The 22,859-nt window shown below is 38.5% G+C and overlaps 1 protein-coding gene across 3 annotated transcripts in view; it reads right to left on the bottom strand.

The window, feature by feature from the left end:
• The window catches only part of LOC109707588 (DNA mismatch repair protein MSH1, mitochondrial), a 90,002-nt gene continuing 67,149 nt past the window's right edge, over positions 7-22,859 (bottom strand). For all 3 annotated transcript variants that reach the window (XM_020228971.1, XM_020228972.1, XM_020228973.1), the window contains 8 exons: positions 8,988-9,161; positions 8,619-8,825; positions 5,916-6,172; positions 5,397-5,540; positions 4,820-4,877; positions 4,328-4,627; positions 752-1,459; positions 7-265 (listed from right to left, as the gene is read on the bottom strand). In XM_020228971.1, coding sequence (XP_020084560.1) covers positions 38-265; positions 752-1,459; positions 4,328-4,627; positions 4,820-4,877; positions 5,397-5,540; positions 5,916-6,172; positions 8,619-8,825; positions 8,988-9,161 — 2,076 coding nt within the window. In that variant the 3' untranslated portion in view covers positions 7-37. The remainder of the gene's footprint in view (positions 266-751; positions 1,460-4,327; positions 4,628-4,819; positions 4,878-5,396; positions 5,541-5,915; positions 6,173-8,618; positions 8,826-8,987; positions 9,162-22,859) is intronic.

The raw sequence follows: 22,859 nt of genomic DNA, 5'->3' as shown, positions 1-22,859 counted from the left end.
GTGGGGTCTCCCGAGTCACATCAATGAAATTGCTTCATTAGTGCATGGTAAGAGCTTCGGCAGAAAGACTCGATGTACCAAAATTCCGATGCTTCCCATCAGCCTTACTGATGAGTTGGAATCCCTTCAATGGGAGTTGGTTAATGAGCAGAGTCTCCAATTGGCTCGCTATGCTCTTTCCCGGAACTATAACATATAAAGCAGCAGCATCCTGCATGCCTTCCTTGGACCGGTGCGCACGAAGTCGACCCACAAGATCATCCGTCTGCAATTTAAGAAGTTGATCTTATTAGATTGATGCTGTCTAAAACACAAGAAACAGTTTATAAAAAACTTGGGACAATTACAAACTTGTAGTTTGATCCCAATTTCAATTACACTCTTGGGACTTTTGATTTTGGATAATTTAGTCACCTACATTTTGCCTACATGACAATTAACTACGGTAGTCTACAGTCTCAGGGTTGTGCTTCCATTTTACTCTCTATTTTTAGCTTGTATTCAATGTGATTGAAATGCACCAGCGAATGGGCTGCTTCTTTCTGGTATTGTTTGTTAGTTTGGATGCATAACCAAAAGAACAGAAGCATAACCACAAGAAGCCCCAGGGAAGGAATTAATTGTTACACAACAAACTTTAGGGACTAAAATGTTAAAGTAGTTGATTCTCTTAAGGATGTAAAAGAAATCGGAAAGAAACTTTTGGGATTAAATTTCTACTCAGCTCTTTGGGTTAAAAATAAATAAATACCTGTCCAACATATAATTTCTTGTCTGGCCTGAAGAGTACATAGATGCTAGAGGTACCCACGGTTGAGGGTGGCGGCTGCTCCCTGGCTCCAACAGCAACACACGTCACCTCAGCAAGGTCTGAAATGATTTTCTTATTGTAAAGCTCTATCAGTTTCTGTTGGCAAATTATAGTAATGGCACTCTCAACTTCTTTCAGCAATAGCTTTAAGGGACTCCATGAAATTTCCAAGGCATTTCTCGACGAGTCAAATAATTCACCAACACCATTTACAGTGGACTTGGAAATAAAGTGCTTCTCGTTTATGCTGGAAATTGTCGACTTATCAGTTGCATTCGCAGCTGCATATAGCTCTTCAGCTCTCCTAATTATCGATTCAGGCATGCCTTCCTTCTCGGCAGTTTGAAAGGCGAGGCTCTCTTTGCAAGTTCCATCTATTAACTTCCAAGTTGGTTTTATGTACCCATCTATAATTTCTATTCCCATAGCTTTGGGAACAACATTTTTTGTAGCTAAAGGCAAATCGAAAATGCCATGTAAGTGGGTTGATATAATACCAAGACACCCGATTTGATCAAGAGTCTCAATAACACTACCAGCTATGCAGGTTCCTTTTATGGTTTCCGTGCCTTTGCATATTTCATCAACAAGAACAAGACTCTTTGCAGTAGCTCGCGTGACAAGAGCACGAATTTCGGACATTTCAATCTGAGATCATCACATTAATCGGTCCAAAAAATGTCAGAGTATTAGTGAAAGCGATGCAAGAAAAAAATGCAGATTTTCACAGAATAGCACATGAGAGAAATAGACCTGAGACAGCCAAAAAAAAAAAAAGGAATTATGACTGGTCAAAACAAATAGGCTTTATCAGAGCTATAGAACATTTCGAAGAGGTTCATGAAATTAATTTTGATTTTAGGACCAAACTGTTCATTTACTTGTAATTTCAGAGAATCCCACCAAGGCGCCAAGTTCTGCCAGTTTCCGCAGAAAGAGCGACAATACATTGCTTTGAGTAGATGAAAATTCCATTAGGTTACAGAATTTTCCTTTTAGGTAGGAAGATTCCATTAAAGAAGTTACAAATACTGTTAGTGCGATACAGAATCACCAAGTCAAACACACTGCTATGCCAGATAGTAAAATCAAAATAAAAAAAAATTCAGATGCCCATTTCAAAATGCACCATAGAGGCGAAAACAGGCCAACTGTTAATAAACTGTCCAGCTTTGTAACCTTGTTTTTGTCAGAAATGGTTTTAGGTTTTCTGATCTGCCCTAAATCTGAATCCAGATGTGTATCCAGTATGCAAATTAGGTTGATATTTCCTAGCCCCGTATATTACGCCGCACAGGTAGGGATACAATAAACACATAATTATTATGTGTGACAATATGCTTTAAAAAAATTTTAAATGATTTAGCTGATTAGATACCATCAAGCAACAAAATCACTAAATTATGCCAAGACGTAATAATATATGTGGTTGAGCTATGTTCATAAAAGAATAAACAAAATTTTCTGACTAATAGTTATCCTGAGCTTTACCAATCATGGATGCTTGATGCGAGTGTCATCTAAAATTCCTAGATGTTTGATAGAGAATTTATATCAAATAAAGGTCTTATTGGTGGAATAATGGTTTCAATTGTTATTTGATTTGATACATTGTGGTCCATAACGTTGGTGAATTAAAGGATTAGAACCCTCAGTAACAAAAGCCTACAAAGCATGATTCGGCTACCTTATCTATGTTGAATAACAATAAACTAACTTAACAAAACCAACCATAATCCTTGATATGTACATGATAAGTGATTCTTTGGGCAAAGTTCGGAAATTGGTTAAAGAAACCGAAATTCCAATTGCACCAGGTCATGTTATTGGCGACTTCATGTCGCGGATTATGGTCGGTTAGATGTAGGGAGCCAGTTGGAATTTTATAGAGTTGGCTGAGGGGTTGGTCTAGTTTTGAAAGTCGGATTTGCGGAAGCGATGTTCCAAATATGTTGTGGTGCACTTCGGTATGATATAATGTGTCGGTTGGTATAGTGGACATGTAGCGGTTTATATTGACACTTGGTGTTTATGTCTAGATTCACATGGTGCCTAGAGACATTGGTGGAGTCGCGGAATCAGATATTTGGTTTATAGGTGGGTGTTTCGATCTGAAGTCGGTAAAGTGGTGCCTACCTAGTTACCTTCCCTTATCTTTCTGTTCTCTTTTATGGTTTAGTATATCTTTCGCACCATTTGCCTTATCATTGTGGTTCCTCTACTTCAGTTATTGTATATTTGTTTCATCTTTTGAGTTGTAGAGCGGTTGTTATACTATTGCATGATTATATGACAAATGTTGACCTAGTTGGTCAGAGTTAAACATCAGTAGATATATCATTAGTCGATTATATGACAGTTAGTTGACCTGGTCAGTTAGTATTATACTAACACATGACATCATTCTGACCAACGTTGGTCGGTGGATCACCTAGGTTGCTATTTCGTTGCACTATTATATGATAGTTATTTGACCTAATCGCCCAGTGTTATTCATGTTATTTTTGAGATATTGTTTTGACCTTGTTTGTCGATTGTTTACCCATTATCTCTCACGGTTATTTGTCACTGGTTTGGCTATTGAACATATAGCATCGATCATTACCGCTCATGGAGTATTTCACATACATCAGCGGTTTGGCCATCACAACAGTATTCTTTTCGGAAGTTGTCGTGATCCAATCCGTGAACTCTATGCAGTATCTTTTGCAGTGGGATTATATGCCCAGTGACTGAGCACAAGTATGACATTGCCAAAGGTCTTTAGACCAACATGATGGTAGTTGGATTGGGTTTGGATATTGGACTGTTCATCCGCTTGATGCATACGCATGTTTGATTGTCTTTGTTACAGTGGCGGTACTATTCCAATTATGTAGTTGCATACTTCCTTTTTTGCTTTACTTTTTGCTATTGTATCATTTATATCTGTTTATACCAGTCATACCTATCTTATAGCTCTCTTTTATTAACTAGTGAGTACAACTTACCTTCGGCGGCTTGCGTTACCCACTGAAAAATGTGTATATATTTGTCACCCTCTATTTTCCTCATGTAACATTGGAGGTCAGGTTCAGGGACGGTGCGTGAGGGCGCGATTCGCTAGCCGTGTCCCTGTGACAATAGCTTTGTGTTCTAGTTATGCCTTTTTGTTTAGACAACTCCTGTTTTAGTTATCATTCAGCAATTGAGGTTTTATGCTTCTTAGTAATTTCTTATAGATTCTTTTGGTTTACGGCAATTGTTATTCATCTTGTTATGTATATTACCTATCTGTTGTCCCTATTGCTATATTCTGGTTGATGTGTTGGTTGATGTTGTACTCTAAATTCCCACGCCATTAATGTACAGGAAAGACTGTCAATTTTTACAGGGAAGACTCTGTCCATGTAGCAGATCTGTGCACATTTGGGGCAGTCTTTGGTTTTGGTGTTGGTAAAAAAAAAATGTACATTTTTTACTGTTTTCCCTATAAAAGGTTTTACAAAAGAGCCCAGGGATGTGACAATTTGGTACCTGAAATGAGCTTTTCCCATCTGCAGGACTATCATAAGTTTTCATATGTAGCATAATAGAGTCAAAATGTGGAATGACGGCTGACTCAGCTGGCACCATAAGCCCACAGATTCCAAGTAATGCAGCAGCACATATTGATCGGAGAATGCTGGATTTACCACCACCATTTGGTCCAGTCAGAAGGAACAGCGAGCGCATTTTAATATTGTTTAGTATCGCATTGCCTTGAGCAACATCAAGCCAATAAGGAGATAAACCCAACAGAGCCATTTCTTTTGTAATTTCTGCATCCATTTTATCCTGCATCAAATGTGAAAACTTAAATTATACTTTCTTGGAATGTGTAGAAAGGTGCAATTACTAGGTTGAACTAAAAGTCTAAAACCAAATCTGTTATGAAATATGTAACATCATAATCAATAAAAATTAATAGCATCAGCACAGTAAATAACAGCTCCTTTTCTCAACACAATAAGGCTTCAGAATTAATACCTTAGAGTAGAAAGACTCACTTATCTTAGGGAATACCCATCTCCTCCGTCGACCTTCACTGCAGAACATAATTATGGCAGGATCATATGTACGAAACTAAAATAAGAACACGTATATATGGCTGCCAAACCACTTAATCACAAGATAACAATAGTGCAGGAATCATCAGAATAAATCACATATTTATCACATTAGTGTGAAGATATTGAAAAGATATTTCACGTATCACTGTGAACATTATCAATTAGTTTACTTGGATCCAATGTAGTATTGATCAAAGCAACTTTCAATTTGTTTTACTGATGCGATGAAAAGACAAATATCATGTCAAGTACAAGCACCAGACCCCTTCATCTAGTTCATTTTACATAAAAAGTAAGCTTTTCCTACAGATTAAAGTATAGAAAGCATGTTTGCAAGACTATTACTCAAATATTGAGCTAAACTAAACAAATAATGTAAGATTATGTCAACCACATACTTTTTGTATATGTATTTTTTAATTGTTTCCTTGGAAAAACTAAGCAAGAAAAGAGTAATACAAAAGGCTCCACAAGCAGGGCATAAAAGGCTCCACCTAACATGACTAAACAGTGCCTTTGATATGATGAGTAACATTGAAGAGAAGACAAGAATGTTTATCTTATCCTGCAATTCACTGGAAAGTCCTCTTAACAGCTCCAGAACTTTACTCCTTGCCTTATCACTAGCTTCGTGATACCTGAAACCAAAAAACAAAGCCCAACATATGTACAAAGTCAATAATGAAAACTGAAGGTTAAAAAAAAATAAACTACGGCTTATTATGATTTTAAGTTTCATCCGAATACAATCACTTAGGAAGTTGGATACAGTTCCAAGTAAAAGAGGTTTCTACATACAAATATCTGATAAAACATTAATATAGCAATAGGCGCTCAACAGTGCAGCTTCCTAGAAAAATATCCTACTCTTCAAGTTGTGAAATCATCCAATTCATGGGGGAATTTGGTTTTCTCAGAACATGAGTACATAGGAATTAGGTTTTAAAAGCACAACTATGAACCTCAGATTTTGCAGGAATATACACGTAGATATTTCCACTTTAATTGAATACCTGCTCATAGCATTCTCGACCTTCACTGTAGTAAACCAGTCCTCCCCAACCTTCCTCCCTTTTGAATCAGTAGCAGGCCTGAGTAGCTTTATCTGTTCCTCACCAGGGGTGTTAGCCCACACTTTTGGCATAAAACGCTTTCCCTTAAACCACACTGCTTCATGCTCTCTTGAATAGCATATTTCACCTCTTGGACCACCCAGAGGAGACATTACAGACTTTAGTCTTTCAATAATTGGAACAAAATCTTCCATGATCTAAGAACATAACAGGACAAAATAACAAACAAAAAAAAAAAAAGATAAACAAAGTTGTAATGATAAAAAGGATAATTGAACAAAGGCCACTGTAAATATACATAATTGAGATGGCAATGTTAATTTTCCATGTGATATTTTGTACCTTAAAAGTAAACAATTAAATTGGAACGTAATGACATGCTTCTACGAAAAAAAATAATAATGATAATAATAACAAACGAAGTTGTAATTATAAAAAAGGATATTTGAACAAAGGCATGGAAATATACATAATTGAGATGGCAATGCTAGTTTTGCATGTGATATTTTGTACCTTAAATTAAACAATTAATTGGAATGTAATGGCATGCTTCTAAGCAAGCTTTAAAGTGCCGCCCATGCCGTACGGCACGGGAGGCGTGCCGTACCGTGCCCCCAAGATAGGGGCACGGTACAGGGGGGTTCTCGGACCCCCCGTCTCGCGGCAAGCACATGGTCTCGAGCGTCACGCAGGTGCATGCCGGCGGCACGTACTGTGCGTGCCGCCCATTTTTTTTTTCCTTTTTGGCTTTTTTTTGGCTTTTTCTTTTGTTCTCTGGGGAATCGAGCCCCAACTTTTTTTTTGCTTTCTGGCGGATGCCTTTTTTTTACTTCTTATTTATCAATATACGAGCAAATTTTTAATTGACGACCCGAGCCCTCTGCTTCCACCACAGACATCCTTTTTTTTTCGCAAAATATTTTGTCAAAATTTGTCGCACAGCGAAGCTTTAAGTGAATCAGGGGAACAAAAATCGATCTCCTAAACAAATTTTGATCAGATATTTTTAAAAAGAACAAAAAATATGGATGTAATATCGGGAATATATGACTTTCTCACAATACCAGCAATACTTATATCAACATTGTCAAATAAATCTTGTATCTGCAGATAACAATATGCCATATGATCAAGCGCGACAATCTATGTGGAATTAAGTAGTCATCTCTATGTAAAGATGTAAATTTAAATAAGGGGCAATTGCTTATGTACCACTGAAAAGTATCCGACTTTTCGATTTACCCCTCTTAGAAGGCTAATATTGAAAATACCCTTTCTACGTTCCAACCTATTTCTAATATACCCCTAGAGTTCAAATCTGTTAATAAACTCTGTTATCTCTGTAAAATTACTATTTTGCCCTTTCAAATATACCCTTCCACCATCACTGACTTTCTTATTTGCCCTTAAAGTCAAGGGCATAAAAAGTATTTTGACTTTTGATCTTTTCCAATATACCCATATACCGTCACCAACATTTCTTATTTGCCCTTAAGTTAAGGACAAAATTGGCATTTTATTTTTTTTTTAACTGTGGTAGATGTTTAACTCACGTTTAACCCAAGTTAACTTAACAGGAGATAACTGCGCGGGTATTTTGCAATAACGGTGGAACATATGAGAGGTATTTTAGAAAGAAAAAAAAAATAGGGGTAAATCGAATATTTTCAAACGTATGAGGGGTATATAGGCAATTATCCCTTTAAATAATTATTGTACTTATGAATTTTATTATTGTATTTTAATTTCTATTCTTCATCAGGTATAGTTGTACTTTACTTACAAAAAACTTAGATGCATATTAATTGATGAGTATAGTAAGATATATATAGTAAATATTCATAATTATTTATTTAAATCTTTCAAAATAATATTATAAGAGTTTATTGGAACCAAAAAAACTGAAATAAGTCCGTGTCAAAACATGCCAATAGAAGGTCATGCGTATTTATCGACACACAAGCGTCCCTGTGCCGTACCATGCCAGGGACATAACGGCACGCCCCCGTGCCACGGCATTCCTCCGTGCCATGGCACTTTAAACCTTGTTCTAAGTTAAGACCTAATGAAATACAAGGTACGATGATTCAAGTTCTCCTTTTTCTAATCAAGCTAGTAATGTTCTCACACAACTTTTCACAGTATGCATTCCGGTCTTGTCGTGCCAAAAATGTTGAATTCACCAATACAGGAAAATACACAATGCAGCAATTATCATTTGCCAATTAGCACCTTTTATTAGGTGCAGGTAGTAAGTAGAATGATTCCACCATCAATGGCATAATTGCATGTGCTGACCATGCCAATGTATACTACCCCGTTAAAGGGTCTCCGTGCGCAAGCCCATGTCAACATGATGAGTGTCAGCACCTACTGTGATGATGGCTAATCTACTCAAAGGCATGCTGCAGCAAGTAAATCCATGCCTTGAATTTTTACAACAATACCCAAATAAAAGCTACAACAGTCACAATCAACAACAAACAATGGTGACATACCCTTGAAAATCAAAGGGGGTTTTTTTTTCCCTGGTAAAACAAGGAATTAACCGAAAAATAACAGGGAATAACAGCTGGGGAAAAACAAGCAATTAACAGAAAAATAACAGGACATAGCAGGTGGGGACATGGTTCCAAAACTGACCGCAATCGACAATGCCTTGCCAGCTCTCTCCACTTCAGCAAATGCGTCCTCAGCATGCATCCTTTTCACACGACCTTTCCATGAGGACTCCATATCCTCAAAGAAATCACCAGGAATAAATTCAAATGAACTTATTTGCTGATCACTTTCATCACCCAGAGATATAATTTCGGCTATTCTTTGAGAGATCAAACTGCATTCATCCACCTAAAAATGAAATGGCACCATATTATATTTCCAACAAACAGTCCCCCAAAAATATAATTGAAGACGAACAAAGTAAAAATATATTAAGTTCATAAACAAAATAAAATAGTAAAAGTTAGATATTTAAGTAGCAGTATACTGTACTAAAAAGGTATAACTTACTAGCACATCATATTCAACTTTTAAACCAGTGGCCGCCCAAGCAGGTTCAAGCAATATACTTAGGATACCTGAGAGCTCGGAGTTTCTATTCATGTGCATAATTTCATCAACAACGTTCTTTATTCTACAAAATTCAATGTGATTAGCCTCCTTTGACTCGAGCAACTTCACAAGCTGCAAAAATCAAGTAGAATTTATAGGTCAATATTACACAATGCAGAGAAAACTCGTGATCTAAATATAAGTAAATCTTAATGCTCAAAATTGCAAACAGAGAAATAACATACTGAAAAAGCAGAAAGCAGAAACCCTTTTCTCGCCCTTTAAGTAGATGAGTATAGTAAATATACAAAATTAAGCTACAACATTTAACATCAATTACAAATGGCTGTATTACATCTATTCATTATGACTAAAGGTCAAGGATTGCCCATGCCGCCCATCTCGTACCGTGCTGAGGCCATGCCGACACGTGGCACAAAATCGTGCCAACTTATCGACAAAATAGGTTTTTTTACACTTTCAGATCTTTGAATTTTTGAGGAAAAAACTTTTACAAAAAATTTTTTCATACTTTAAAATATGAAAATCTTGTAAAATCTTACTAACATTAAAAGCAATTAGTAAGTTCCTGTGCATTATAAGACCAACTTTTAGTGAAAAAATATAAATAAAAAGATTTCCTAAAATTTCTTTTATCATTTTACATCTATTGATTTTATCCATGGTAGTGTTTTCCTATAAATTTTATCTAATTATGACTTTGGTTTTGGTTTCATACATACACTTTCATAACATATAAAAGATGATTCTGTTTTTAAAGTTAGTAAGATGTTATGACTATATTCTTACTTAGGTGTGTGAATTGTAATAAATAAGCCATTTTTATGACCTCTACAAATAGGAAAACATTTTAAAAAACTACTTTTTCATGAAACTTTAATTAAAAAAATTCGCGCCAATGCACCAGTGGCGTGCCATGGGCATGGAAGGTGCAATGACATTGGCACACCTGGTGCCGCTCTGTTGTGTTGTGCCGCACTGCGGCATTGCAATCCTTGTTAAAATTAACAACAACGTTTAAATTTCTCTATATTGCCATTTTTTCCACATGGATAAAAAGTAGTCATAATGTCTTTCAAATAGTCCAACACGCATACCCTAAAAATATAATTATGGAGATTTTAAATGGTTGTTATGTAAGATATGGACCAACAAACTTTGGAAAAGGATTAATCGGATGATTAAAACATATATGAAAATCTGTTAAAGAAAGCCATAGAAAATAATCGCAAGAAAGAGTAAGAAACATATGAAGAAGAATTGACATAATTAAATTCAGTTGAGAAACAAAAAGTGACAAGAGACAGAAAAACTGAAATAAAAAAAAAAGGGAGATAATGAGAATGTGCTGCCCAAAGATTCACCAAGACAAAAAAAATTGCATCCCCTTTCTGGTTCAGTACATTAGTTGAAATAATAATTTAGCCAGTCGAGTCTCCTAGGCTTTGTTAGCAATCATCTTATTGGCATTCATTCTTGGTTTTGAAAGGCATAACCTTAGGCAACAATAATTAGATCACAACTTTCCACTTTTGAATGAAAGTTTAACAAATCAAAATACAGGTGACAAGAGCACAAACTGTAATATACGAATTTCAGTTTTAGTATACTGAAACCTATCCAAATAAGGCAAAGTACAGATGAATTTGCCACAAAATGATTTGTGCGTGTTTGAATTGAATGGCTAAAAGATAGCTTGGGACCAAGTTTGGATAAAAAAAGATTGAAAACGGAAGTTTCTAGAGCAAGTTTTTGAAAATTGAAACTTCAAAGTCCAAACCTTGATGGAGAAGTCTGGACCTTGAAGTTGCTGAATCATCAGAACTTAGACCTTGAAGTTGCTTCAAAATTGAAACCTTGCCAAGGAAGTCCGGACACTGAGCAGGCTTCGTGCAGAATAGCATTCGGGATCCAAACCTTGGAAGAGAAGTCCGAACTTCGGGGAGAGAGGTCCGGACTTTAGCTACGAGATGCCCTATTGGACATTTAGGATTCAGACTTCCATAGAGGCCCGAACTTTCCGCTGCTAGAGCTGTTTGGGAGAAGGGGGCTTTATATGCAATTGTTACTACAGTACACTAAACATTTGCAAATTACGGATTTCTACTGAGAGAAACAGTATTTAATACTATTCAGCTAATTTCGGTTGAGTTTGACGTTCACGCAAGTGTTTTCGACGCAAAAACGAACTCCGGCGGCCAAAATCTGCAAACTGCAGTTTTGACATGGAGTACCGATACTGGAGATGGTATACCGGTACCTAGTGGTGAATGGGTTGGATAAGCTCTCGAGTTTTGCGGAACTAGAAAGTGTACCAGTACTGATTTTTGTGAGTATCGATACGAATGCTTCAAATACCAGTACGCAGGAAAGATCAACTGCATACAGGGTTTGGATTTTACGGAACTAGCCCTGAGTACCGAAACACAATGGTGGTGCACCGGTACTCTGGTTCGAATACCAGTACTCAACGCTATAAAACATGAAATTTCGCAGGTTGTAATTTCTAAAACATGGAGGGCTCATGGGGATTTTGTAGCAGCCTATAAATTCTCCCTTCACTTCATCCCTTTGAACGCAACAAGCTTGGCAAAAGGTGAGTTTTGCTTATTTCTTCATCTTTTCTTCTTATTCTTTCTCTTTTCTTCCAATTCCACTTAGCTTCCTTCTTTTTCTTCCTTCTCTATGGGATTAGGAGCATTTTGAGCTAAGTGTGGAGCAAGCGACTTGGAAAGGGAATTGTTTGGAGCTTTCAATCTTCAACCTCAACACTTGAGCTTGGGTTTAGAGCTTAAATTAAGGTTGGTAACCTTCCTAAACTCTCTAATTTGCAAAAATGAAAAGTAATTGGTAGAATTTCTAGTTTTTAAAAAACTACTACTATTTTGCAAATTCTCAACTAAGGGCTTTTGGGATGAAATTGGTTATGTTTAGAACCTTCTTTGAAGCCCCATTGCCTTGGTTTGAAGGATTACTAAGGATTTCTTGTTTTGAGGTATTTTTCACCTATTTTTTATGTGATTTTGGTGAATTTTGGGATAAAATTTATAAAAGGTTGTACCCCTTGAAAAGTTTTCTTTGTACTAGGAAAGAAGAGGGGGCAATTTTGATTGAGGAAGCGAAAGAGCTTCGATAACTATCCAGTGGGCTCGACCAAACTGAAATCGGTGAACTCCCCGTTATGTCTTCTACTCCGTTGTTGAGCTTATTCTATATTCTAGCTTGCTAACTAGAATATTTAAGAATGAATTAGCATGTGGTTCCATGGTTATTTGCATGTTAGGAAATTAATCTATAGTAAAGGCCATATGATACATGATGCATGCACTTCATTGTACATGAAGCTTATTGTTTGTAGTACAACTCATCTATGTGTGACATAAGCAGTTTGGCTCCTATACATGTTATAGTTGAGTTGAAATGTTTGTTCCTTTTATAGTTGATACATGATCATGACACTAGTTATTTCTTCTTGAATACAAGTTGAGACAAGAAATAGTAAAACAAACAATGTACGTGACCAAAGGGGTCAAAGATGGAGGTTGTCTTTAGACATGTTGGATGAGACCAAAGCTTGCAAGAGCCATATATGCTCATTCGCATATGCTTGGTAGAGTTGCTCCCTACAAGCTCAACCCTCCAAAGGTATAGCCATCACGACACCATCCTCGCCCATACTTGATTGAGCTTCAATTGGGACTTCGTGAGAGCGTCTCATCTCTAGGGTGGAGATGTTGACTACCACAGGACCATGAGGCATGGTGCAAGCTAGAACTTTACCTTATGTAAGTCCTCAAAAGAATGGATAAAAGTTAATAAAACTTGGCACTTAAACATCACAACATAGTTGATGCAATCATAGTAGTTGGACATTCATGATAGTACTTCATTATATCATTATATAGAAGCATGATAGTAGTAGATTTACTTTTCAGTTCAACTCTAATTTTTTTCCTGCTATTTACATCCCAGCAGTTTATTATCTATGCCTCAGTTGACGTAGTAGAAGAGTATGCCTTTTTTAGCAGCTAGCCACTGGAAACTATATTTTTGTAGTTTTCACCCCTATTGATTATTTGTTTTTATTTCAGAGCCTTCTATCGCAGGAGAGACTCGGGACCGCAGCAACAACGTTGCTCTAGCTACAGCCATCCCGACTAAGACCATCTAGAGGTGGACCCTTACATCTTTCGTTTTGAGGTGTATGAGAGAGATGTGGATGTTCTTATATAGATAGACCATTGAGAGATCTCTATATGGTAGAGTGGTATGTATATTTTAAGTTGTACTTTTTGTAGATGATGAGCTTGGAGTTATGTTTTTATGTGATGGTTATGTGTCATATTTGAGGTCATGTCGGTGGAGTAATGAGCTACACATTTGAATCATATATAGTCCTTTGAAATATTTAAACTAGCTTAGCTTATGTTTACCTGCCCTGATCACCATACATAGGATGTATCTTCTTGGTGGATGTTGTGATTGTAGACACCATGTGTGTACCAGGAGGGTGTCCTTGCACACACGAAGGGTCTGTGCACGTGCCCGAGTACGCTTTCGCTAGGGCCCAAGGCATGACAGTTACAACCCATCTTTATATAGGGGATCCCTCAAGTTAGAGAAGCCAACCTATGCCTACTCTCTCTTTCTTGCTCTCTTTACCTCTCCAACCCTCTATCACTCTCTCCTCACTATCTCCCTCTCCTTCTAGCTTCGAAGCAAACAGAGGCCAAATTCTCGCTCCTCGAGATGCACAAGTGAGAGTAGAAGCTTCACGAGAAGGAAACGACGAGAAGGAAACGACAATCTCTGCCCAGGCAAGCTTTTCTTGGATGAAAGGAAAAAGTTTGTGAATCAAGGTGAGTTGCTCTTGAACTCTCAAATCCTTGGTTAGTTGTCGTTAATTTCATGTTTTTAGGATTTTGGAGTTGATTTGGGGTTTCTTTGTACTGAAGGCATGATGTTGGCATCATATGGAAAAGCTTAGGGTTTTCTTGGTTGTATTTGGAGATTCCCCAAAATTGGTAAAAGCTTGAGCTAAGGCGGAAACCTCAGGCCCTCTATATACAAAAATGTGTAATTTTTGGTGATTGACCTAGGGTTGATGGATTGAAGCCTTGAGGCCTCATGGTAGGGTACGACTAGTATAATGAGTTTTTGGAACCATAAAGGAGTTTGTGATGTTCTTGTATTTCTCTTTAGGACCGAGTGAATGACAAGAAGCTGGCGACGCGCGGAAGACGTCGAGTTTGTGATTCAAGGTGGATACTTAGCCCAAAATGGTCCTACTCCACCATTTGGTTCGCCTATTCCTATCCTTTATTCTTCTTCACTCTTGATATGGTCATGGTGCCGTTGATTAATGCTTATATAAGGATAATATAGATATTGTATTTCAATTGTTAACTAGCATGCCGAGCATTGACACTAAGTGATATCCACAATTTATCATCTTTATGTAGTAACCGAGATATTTTTACAATGAATTCTCTAAAGAGGGTGTTCGATCATGCAATTCGAAGTGATTTTATACTAAATGAAAACTATTACTTACATGGCCTCTCAATGCTATAGGTCATGTGAGAGGCTTCGGTGAATTTCCATGTGAATAACTAATGTTTTGGGACGAAGTTGCAGAAGTGCAAAATAGATGAAACGGAGCATTTATTCTAAAGAGTAGCATTTTATGTGTCAAATTGCATGATTCTTGAGGTGGAGGAACTTGTGAGCAAAACACAACTATGGGTGAGTTTTGGATTTGAAATTGTGATCCAGAATGGGCTAAATTGCAATTTTTGTGATTTGCAAAAAAGGTACAATGCGCTAAGGGGCTATCATTTCATGTGAGTATTTCTAGAATTTTCATGAGCAAAAGGACTCATGTGAAACTAGACTCATAGAGGAACGTGTGCATTCAAGTTTTACGAAATTCTGAGATTTCTATGAAAATTGGCACGCAGTTGAAGTTAGAGAGAGAAACCAAAAAGAGGATCTTTTTATGAAGTTGCGACCTTAATTGCAAGAGACTCTGAAATTTCCTCACTTGGAGGGCTTCGACGTAAATTGGGTTGTGCTATGGAGTTGTGTGCAAAAAGGGGAGTAAGATGCAATTGTTACGAATAGTTGTATATATCTATTACTATATACTAAAGTGCGTGGAGTAATATCTCTGTGTTGACACGTGTCCCGTCTATATTTACACTGCACCCGGTGTACCATAGATCCTATAATAATTTTTATTTTATTTTACTACAAAGACATTTAAAATACTATAACATAAATTTAATTAATGAAAATTTATTCTAAAATTTTGGTTTTGACAATTTTATCTGAAATTTTATTTTGACATTTTTATCATATAAATTTGCCGGTGTGAATCACATACACTAAGTGCACGCAATAATTTGCAATGGAGAGTAGTGTTTGTGGACATGCGTCCATTCCATAGGCGCACTCAGTGCACTATGGACCCAATAAGAAAATATAAATTTATTTTAGTGAATATAATTTAAAATGTATAAATATTAACATATAAACATTTTAAAATTTACAAAATAAATTGAATTAATTAAATTTTTAGTTTTGACATCACTGTAAAAATTTACTGGTGCATATGAGATGTATATGTAACGTATCATCTCCCCGTAAAGATGTGTCGAGTTCCGTCGAAATGAGCGGAACGCGGAGTTTGACGAGTTAGAACATGTTACAATGGGTTCTAAGAGCTTAGGGCCATTGTATAGGGTATATGGACCCATGGGAGCAGACCTGTGAAAATCTGGCTAAGTACCAGAATTTGTGCTCTCGGGGTCCGGACCCCTGCTAGGGTCCGGACCCCGTACGCGTGAAATGCCCTGCGCGGGCAGGCTGGTAGGGTTGTGCTCTCGGGGTCCGGACCCTAGCGGGAAGGTCCGGACCCCGTACGCGAAATCTGCCCAGAGTGGGCTGTCTGGCTGAAGTTTTGCTCTCGGGGTCCGAACCCTAGCTGCAGGGTCCAAACCCCGTATGCGAGAAATGCCCAGTGAGGGCTGTGGTGAAAAGTGGAATTGAGAGGGCCTTAAGTGCAAATGTGACTTGGTGAAGGGTTATATGTGGGTTAGGGCAAGTGTGAGAGCTCATTTGCTCTCAACCCTACACCAAAATATCTCCCTCTCTCTCTCTAAAAACCTTCTCTTCTCTCTTCCTCTCTCTCTAGGGCTTGGACCAAGGAGGGATTTGGAGGGACTTTGGTGGAGAAGAAGACCAAGATAAGGGTGTTGCTTGCTATTGTGCAAGTGTACAAGAAAGAGCTTGAACCAAAGGTGAGATTTCTTGGTTTTAAGCTAGGTTGTGGGTTTAATTTCTTCTAGCATGTATCTAGGAGATGATTTAGAGGATTTCCTCCATGATTATACAAGCTAGGGGCTTGTTTGGGGAAGATGACTTTGTACAAGGACCTAACTTTAGAGTTTTGTAATTTTGAGGTTCAATCATGGGATTGATCTCATTTTAACCTAATTGGTAGGTCAACGAACGCATCGGTGCGCTCGATTCGGGGATACGACGAGCGTACGGAAAGATATTGGGAGAAGAAGCTAAGTTGGTACAAAATTGCCGCAACTAGCGGCGAAGGCATCTAAAAATAGTGAAAATAGGATCGCGGCATCCTAGCGTACCCAAAAAGTGGGGGGTGCTGTCCGGAAACACCGGATCTCTTTCTATATCTATGTCACTCCATTTGAGCATATTGATGTTAGCATTCATGCATGTAGGGTAGCTTATTATGTGTTCATGGTTGAAATGCATTTAGATGCTTAAAGAATATGTGAAATGTGAAATGATAAAGAACCATGTCAACTGTGTATGAAAGAACCCTATGTGTATTGAATGCGAGAACGGACTATGACAATAGTAAACAAAGGTGACATTGACATTAGTGACCAGATTGGCACCGAAAATGTAATGACTAAACAAGGTTTAGCTTAATATGGCATCAGGACCATTGTGACTCAGAATTGCTGGTATATATATGATATGGTAAATCCTATCATTGGCATTGAGATATTGTGGCATGAGACAGGTTTGGCTATACCTCCTCCAATTGAGGATGGGATCATACTCACATATATTGGTTCCGGCTTGAGTGAGATAGCTCCTCAAGCGGTGTACTCCAGAGTGTAGACACCACGGGTGAGAGTGCCCGGCCAAGATCCCTCGCGCGATAGTGCCATGTGCCTTCCCCGGTAGATAGGATAAATCCCTGGGGGGCATTTCCAAATGCTAATCCCGGTAGATGGGACATGTGAGATATGAGTTGGATTGAACATGATGAACCCTGGAAAGATTGGGTAAAAGCCGAGTAAAAAGAGGAATGGACATGCATGCATCAGAATCATGTATTTGATTATCTATCTGTGTTGGCGGTTGTTTTGCAGGCATTGTATTAGTAATTGCATTAAATGGTTTGACATCTACTTTTATTGAAATACATATGCCTGAAATAAACCTAGTGGGCGAATCGGCGCGGTCGACGGCCGAACCCACTGGGAACTTCGTTCTAGTTCTCATTACCACTAACCCTGCAGATCCGTGCACGAGCGGGGCGGCGGAGGATCGAGGCAAGGGTATTGCGCCGTAGATAGCGGCCTCGGAGTTCATAGGCAAACCCTATATTTTTGGTGTATTCAACTGTTGTATGTTGAACTAGTAAATGTAAATGTAAATGTAAAGAATGATAAAGATGCAAACTTCATTTTGGTTAAAGGCAAAGGTGATGTAAATGAATGTAAATGCAATGGTTTACTTTTGTTTGATACAAAAGTAATCAAATGACTTGTATGTTGAATGCTTAGATAGATTCGATGCTTTCACTTGTGGTTGTTATTGTTTGCCCTCGTGCAAACCTTGTATATCTTGCAACCTCCTGGTTAGTTTGCTTGTGTTATACATGTTGTTGGAGCCTTGGGCTGACAGGGGAGGTGCTGTCCGTTCGGCGTCTGTTACGTACTCGAATCCGACCAAATTGGCGGAGCTCAGGGCGTGACAGTATATGTACACTAGGTGCAGCCAATAAACTCCACTAAAGACCTCATATCCATTGTGGAGCACCTTCCATTTCTAGACAAATGTCCCTTCCATAAATTCGGTATACCCGGTGCACCGTAAATTGTATAGAAAAAATTATTTATTTTAATATTTGCATCTAAATTTTATAATTTTTAATATATAAAAATTAAAAGTATTATAGAGCAAATTTAATTAATTTTATTTTTGACATTTCTATCATATAAATTTATCGGAACGTTGTTTGTGGACATATGTCCATTCTATTAATGCACCCGGTGCATCATGGACACAATAAGAAAAATATAGTTTTATTTTAGTGAATATATCTAAAATTTATAAATATTAACATATAGACATTCTAAATACTATAAAATAAATCGAATTAATTAACCTTTTATTGTGCCATCCCTATTATACAAATTTACTAGTGCGTATGAAATGTATATGTATATTAGGTGCAGTCAATGAGTTCGACTAAAAGCCACTTTGAATTAGACCCCTCAACTATGTTAATTTGATTAATATCTCACCAATCTTTAATTATTTCAATGTAAGTTATTTTTCAAAATTGGTTGGAAGATTAATTAGATTTAATAATCTCATTATCTATCAACTATTAAATCAATTAAAAATCTCCTTCACTTTTTGTCAATTATCTGTTGGAAGTCTAAATTTTAGAAAAATTATATCTAATTTCTCCAAAGTAGGTGTGCTTCAGAAAATTTTGAAGTTTATGGAATCCCAAGGATCTAATATACCAACAAATAAAATTTGTAACAAAATTCTAGAGTTTGAAATCAGATATTGATAAAAATATATACTTAATAGCTGGAATACTATTAATAGTATTTGAGCTCTTATGCTATTGATTTTTTAGCCGTTAGATGTACACTTTGATCAATTTCATCCTTTAGATCATACTATTCAACTAACAGCCCACTCAACCTAAGGGAACTACTATTAAACCATAGGAAACCACTATCATCCTAACCATATAATTTTTCATCCAAGGGCTAAAAACTCAATAACAAAAAACGGTCAAATACTATTAATAGTATTCTAGCCCAATTCTACTTAATAGTAATATATATTATATTTTATAAATAAAATTAAGAACATACCCATGCACCCGCAGCAAAGCGCGAGTACATCGCTAGTATATATATAATATACATTACATATACATGTATTGTATATGTATATAGGTGTATACCCTAACCCTAGCCATATCCCTCCACAGCAGCCGCCACCCTTCTCCTTGTACTGCTAAAATCGGCCGGAGCGCCACCCCGGCGACCCCTTCCTCAGGCCATCTCTCTCCCTCCCCTCTCTCTCTCTCTCTCTCTCTCTCTCTCTCTCCTCTCTCTCTCTCTCTTTTGGTCTCTCTCTCTCTCTCTCTCTCTCTCTCTCTATCCATACTGTTATGGTAAGTCAAAATTGTATATATTATGTTCCTATTTAGCTAGCATAGTTTTAGGCATCTTTCCTTAAGAGATCTTTCCTTATTAAATATCTTATTATAGAAACATTTATGTATATATATCTTTGTAATTCATTATTGAATGAATAAGAAGAATTTGAATTCTCTTCTTCATGGTATCAGAGCCAAACCCTTATTCTAGGGTATAGCGATCCAGTGTTGTCCCTCACCGGATCTCATCGGCGTTGCTCGTTCTTTTTTTTCTTTTCTCTACCACAACGTACTGCTACAGTCATCGCTACAGTACGGCGCTACAGTACTGCTGCAGTACTGCTCTACAGTGCTGCTACAGTTGGTGCTACAGTATCGGTGCTACTGCTGCAATCTAAGATTGGTGCATCAAGTTCTTGTTTTGATCCTTAGGTGACATACCTAAGGTTGTTTTATTTGCCTTGTAAGGAAGTGAATTCTCGAAATCCGAGAGTTGTACTTCGTCCAGGATCGACTACTTGTCGAGTGAGTATCCTTCGGGAAAGCTAAAGTTGTCCAAAACACAAAAGGTGCATTGGAAATGAGTCCACGAGAGCAATGATGCGAAAATCTGCACTGGGCAGATTCTGCTCTCGTGGACCGGTCCCTGGCAGGGAGAGACCGGTCCCCGAGGCTGGTGGTTGCTGGGGATTCTTGATGCAACCGGTCCCAGGCTGAGGGAACCGGTCCCCGTGTGCGACGCCAGCGAGAGAAGGCCAAAATCGGCTAAGTCCTGAAAATCAAGCTCTCGGGGACCGGTCTCTCAGGCAAGGACCGGTCTCCCGAGGACCGGTCTCCCGGGAAGAGACCGGTTCCCGAACGCGTGATATCTGGGGAAGCTCTCGGGGATCGGTCCCAGGTCGGGGAGACCGATCCCTCCGCACGAGAACAGCCCCGGCAGAGTTGTTTAAGAGGATCAAAGTGGAGGGGCTTTTATACAAAATGGCTTTAGTGAAGGGGTATAGAGGGCAAAGAGCTCTCTCTCCCTCTCTTATTTCCCCTCACACTCCCACACTCTCTCATTTCTCTCCCTCTCTCTCTCTAGAAGGAAAAAAGAAGGAGAAGAAGAAAAAAGAAGAAGAAAGAGGAGAAGAAGAAGAAGAAGAAAGAGGAGGAGATCAAGCTCAAGGAGGCTTGGAGCATCTTCCTCTTCCTCTCCTCACCATTGGTGTAGCACTAGAGGTAAGCTACTAAACCCTAGCTTGTAGAACTTAGGGTTTTTGGGTTTTGAGCTTTGGAATTGAGGTCAAAAGGACCTCTAGCACCATTGTTGGTGGATTAGAGCTAGAGGCTTGGGTTCATAGTGCAAATAGCAAGATGGAACCCTAGGGTACCCAAAATGGGGTTTTTTGTAAAGTATGAGATTGATCTCATTTGAAGCCTTATAAACCTAATTGCTAGGTGTCTAAACGCGGGGACGAAGTCGGAATTTCGATTCGTCGAGCGGGAGAAAAGCTATCGGCAAAATAAGGCCGATTGCGCATTGTTTTGGACCAAGAAGGCCGAGACCTCGTCGTAACATTCGGCGAGAGGCATTTCTAGAACCTCTACAACGAGAAAAAGGTGGGGGCTGTCATCTCGAAGCAACCGAGCTCTTTTCTATGTCTTAGAATAGCATAATCTCATCTCTTGCATGTTGCATTATAGGATTGCATTATAATGCCTTTTCCTTATGCTTCTAACTGTTAACCTAGTGTACATGGAATACTTGGTGAAAATGGATAGGTAAGAATTAGGTCGAAACGTGGATCCTATGGTGCTAAAGAAAAGAGATGGACACGATGGGTGTTTGGTGACATGGAAAATGGCATCTAAGTGTCTAAAGAACATATTGAGTGGCATTAAAGTAGTGTACTTGACACTAGAGGTTTGAGAACCTAGGGATAGGTGAATCCCTTAAAAAATGTCTTGTGGACAAAGAACTTAGTAAAGCTAAGTATCCTCATATAGAGAGGATGTAGATGAGTTCGTTCAAGATGTTGGCCCTAGTTCGTGGGGTATCCTCACTTGGAGAGGATAAATCTAACTCACGGTCTGTTATTTGGGGTGGTATAGCCATCCATATCCTCACATGGAGAGGATTGTCGTCGAGTACTCCGGAGTGTCGGGCGATTAGGACCACATGGAGGTCCGCAGACAATCCCGGATTTGGGGGCACATGGAGTTCCCAATACGGGATGGAATTGTGAGTTGTAGGCGAGCCCAAGGATTTCGCCACAGATTGGGTAAATAAACAGTTAACAATGTCATGGAACATTATCATTCGAACATGGATCGAATTGGTTAGCATGATAGTAAACATTTACTTTATGATGCATGCATTCATTATACATGATTATGGGTATAGTAGCATAGTTTTCCTTTATGCCTTTACAGCTTTGAGATATCTATCTATCTATCTATCTATCTACTTGTTGTTATTTGTGCCCACTTGGACCTAGTGGGGAGATCGGCGGAGTCGGCGGCCGAGCCCACTGGGAACTATGAAAGATAGTTCTCACCCCACTCTATTTCCAGTGGTAGGTACAGGTTTACCGAGTGAGGACCGCGGCAAGGGCATCGCGCCCGATCAGTGAGACCGTGGTAGTATAGTAGCTTTTCTTTTTGCATTAGCACACCTATGTATTGAGAGAGATTCATGTAGATGAGGATTTGGAGAGCTATGTATTTTGGATGATCAAATGTATTCATTTTGAGAAACGATGTAAATGTAAATAAAAGCAAACTATTGTAATAGTTAGTAAAGTACTCTCTTTATTTCACTTGTTTTTACTTGTGGATTACTTGCTCTTGTTGTTGTTGGCACTGTTTGTGCCCCGTTGAATGTGTATGTTTAGAATTTGAATTTCCTGGGTAAATTTTCGTACACATTCCTGTTGTTGAGCCTTGGGCGGACAGAGGAGGTGCTGTCCGTTCCGCGATCCATTCGCCGAGCCCGAACCGCGCCAAATTGGTAGTGGTTTCGGGGCGGGGTGTGACATGCCTGGCAGCGAGGTGTAAAGTGCAGCCCTACGAGCTGCTTTGTGACTTGGTCTCATTGTCCAAGACGCCATGTCTGAAACTGTTTGCTAAGAGTGAGCCAAAATCTGTGATTGCCGATGTGATCCCGGTAATGACCAAAGTCACAGAACACAAACTCAATGGCTCCAACTATCTGGAATGGGCCAAGACGGTTCTTGTTTATCTACGAAGCATTGATAAGGATGATCACCTAACTAGCGATCCACCGAACGATAATACAAAGCAAACTTGGTTGAGAGAAGATGTTCGGTTGTTCTTACAACTCAGGAACTCCATTCAAAGTGAGGGAATTA

Source organism: Ananas comosus, linkage group 3 (assembly GCF_001540865.1).
Source record: "Ananas comosus cultivar F153 linkage group 3, ASM154086v1, whole genome shotgun sequence".
Classification (NCBI taxonomy): domain Eukaryota; kingdom Viridiplantae; phylum Streptophyta; class Magnoliopsida; order Poales; family Bromeliaceae; genus Ananas; species Ananas comosus.
This window is presented reverse-complemented; position numbering and strand designations above follow the sequence as displayed.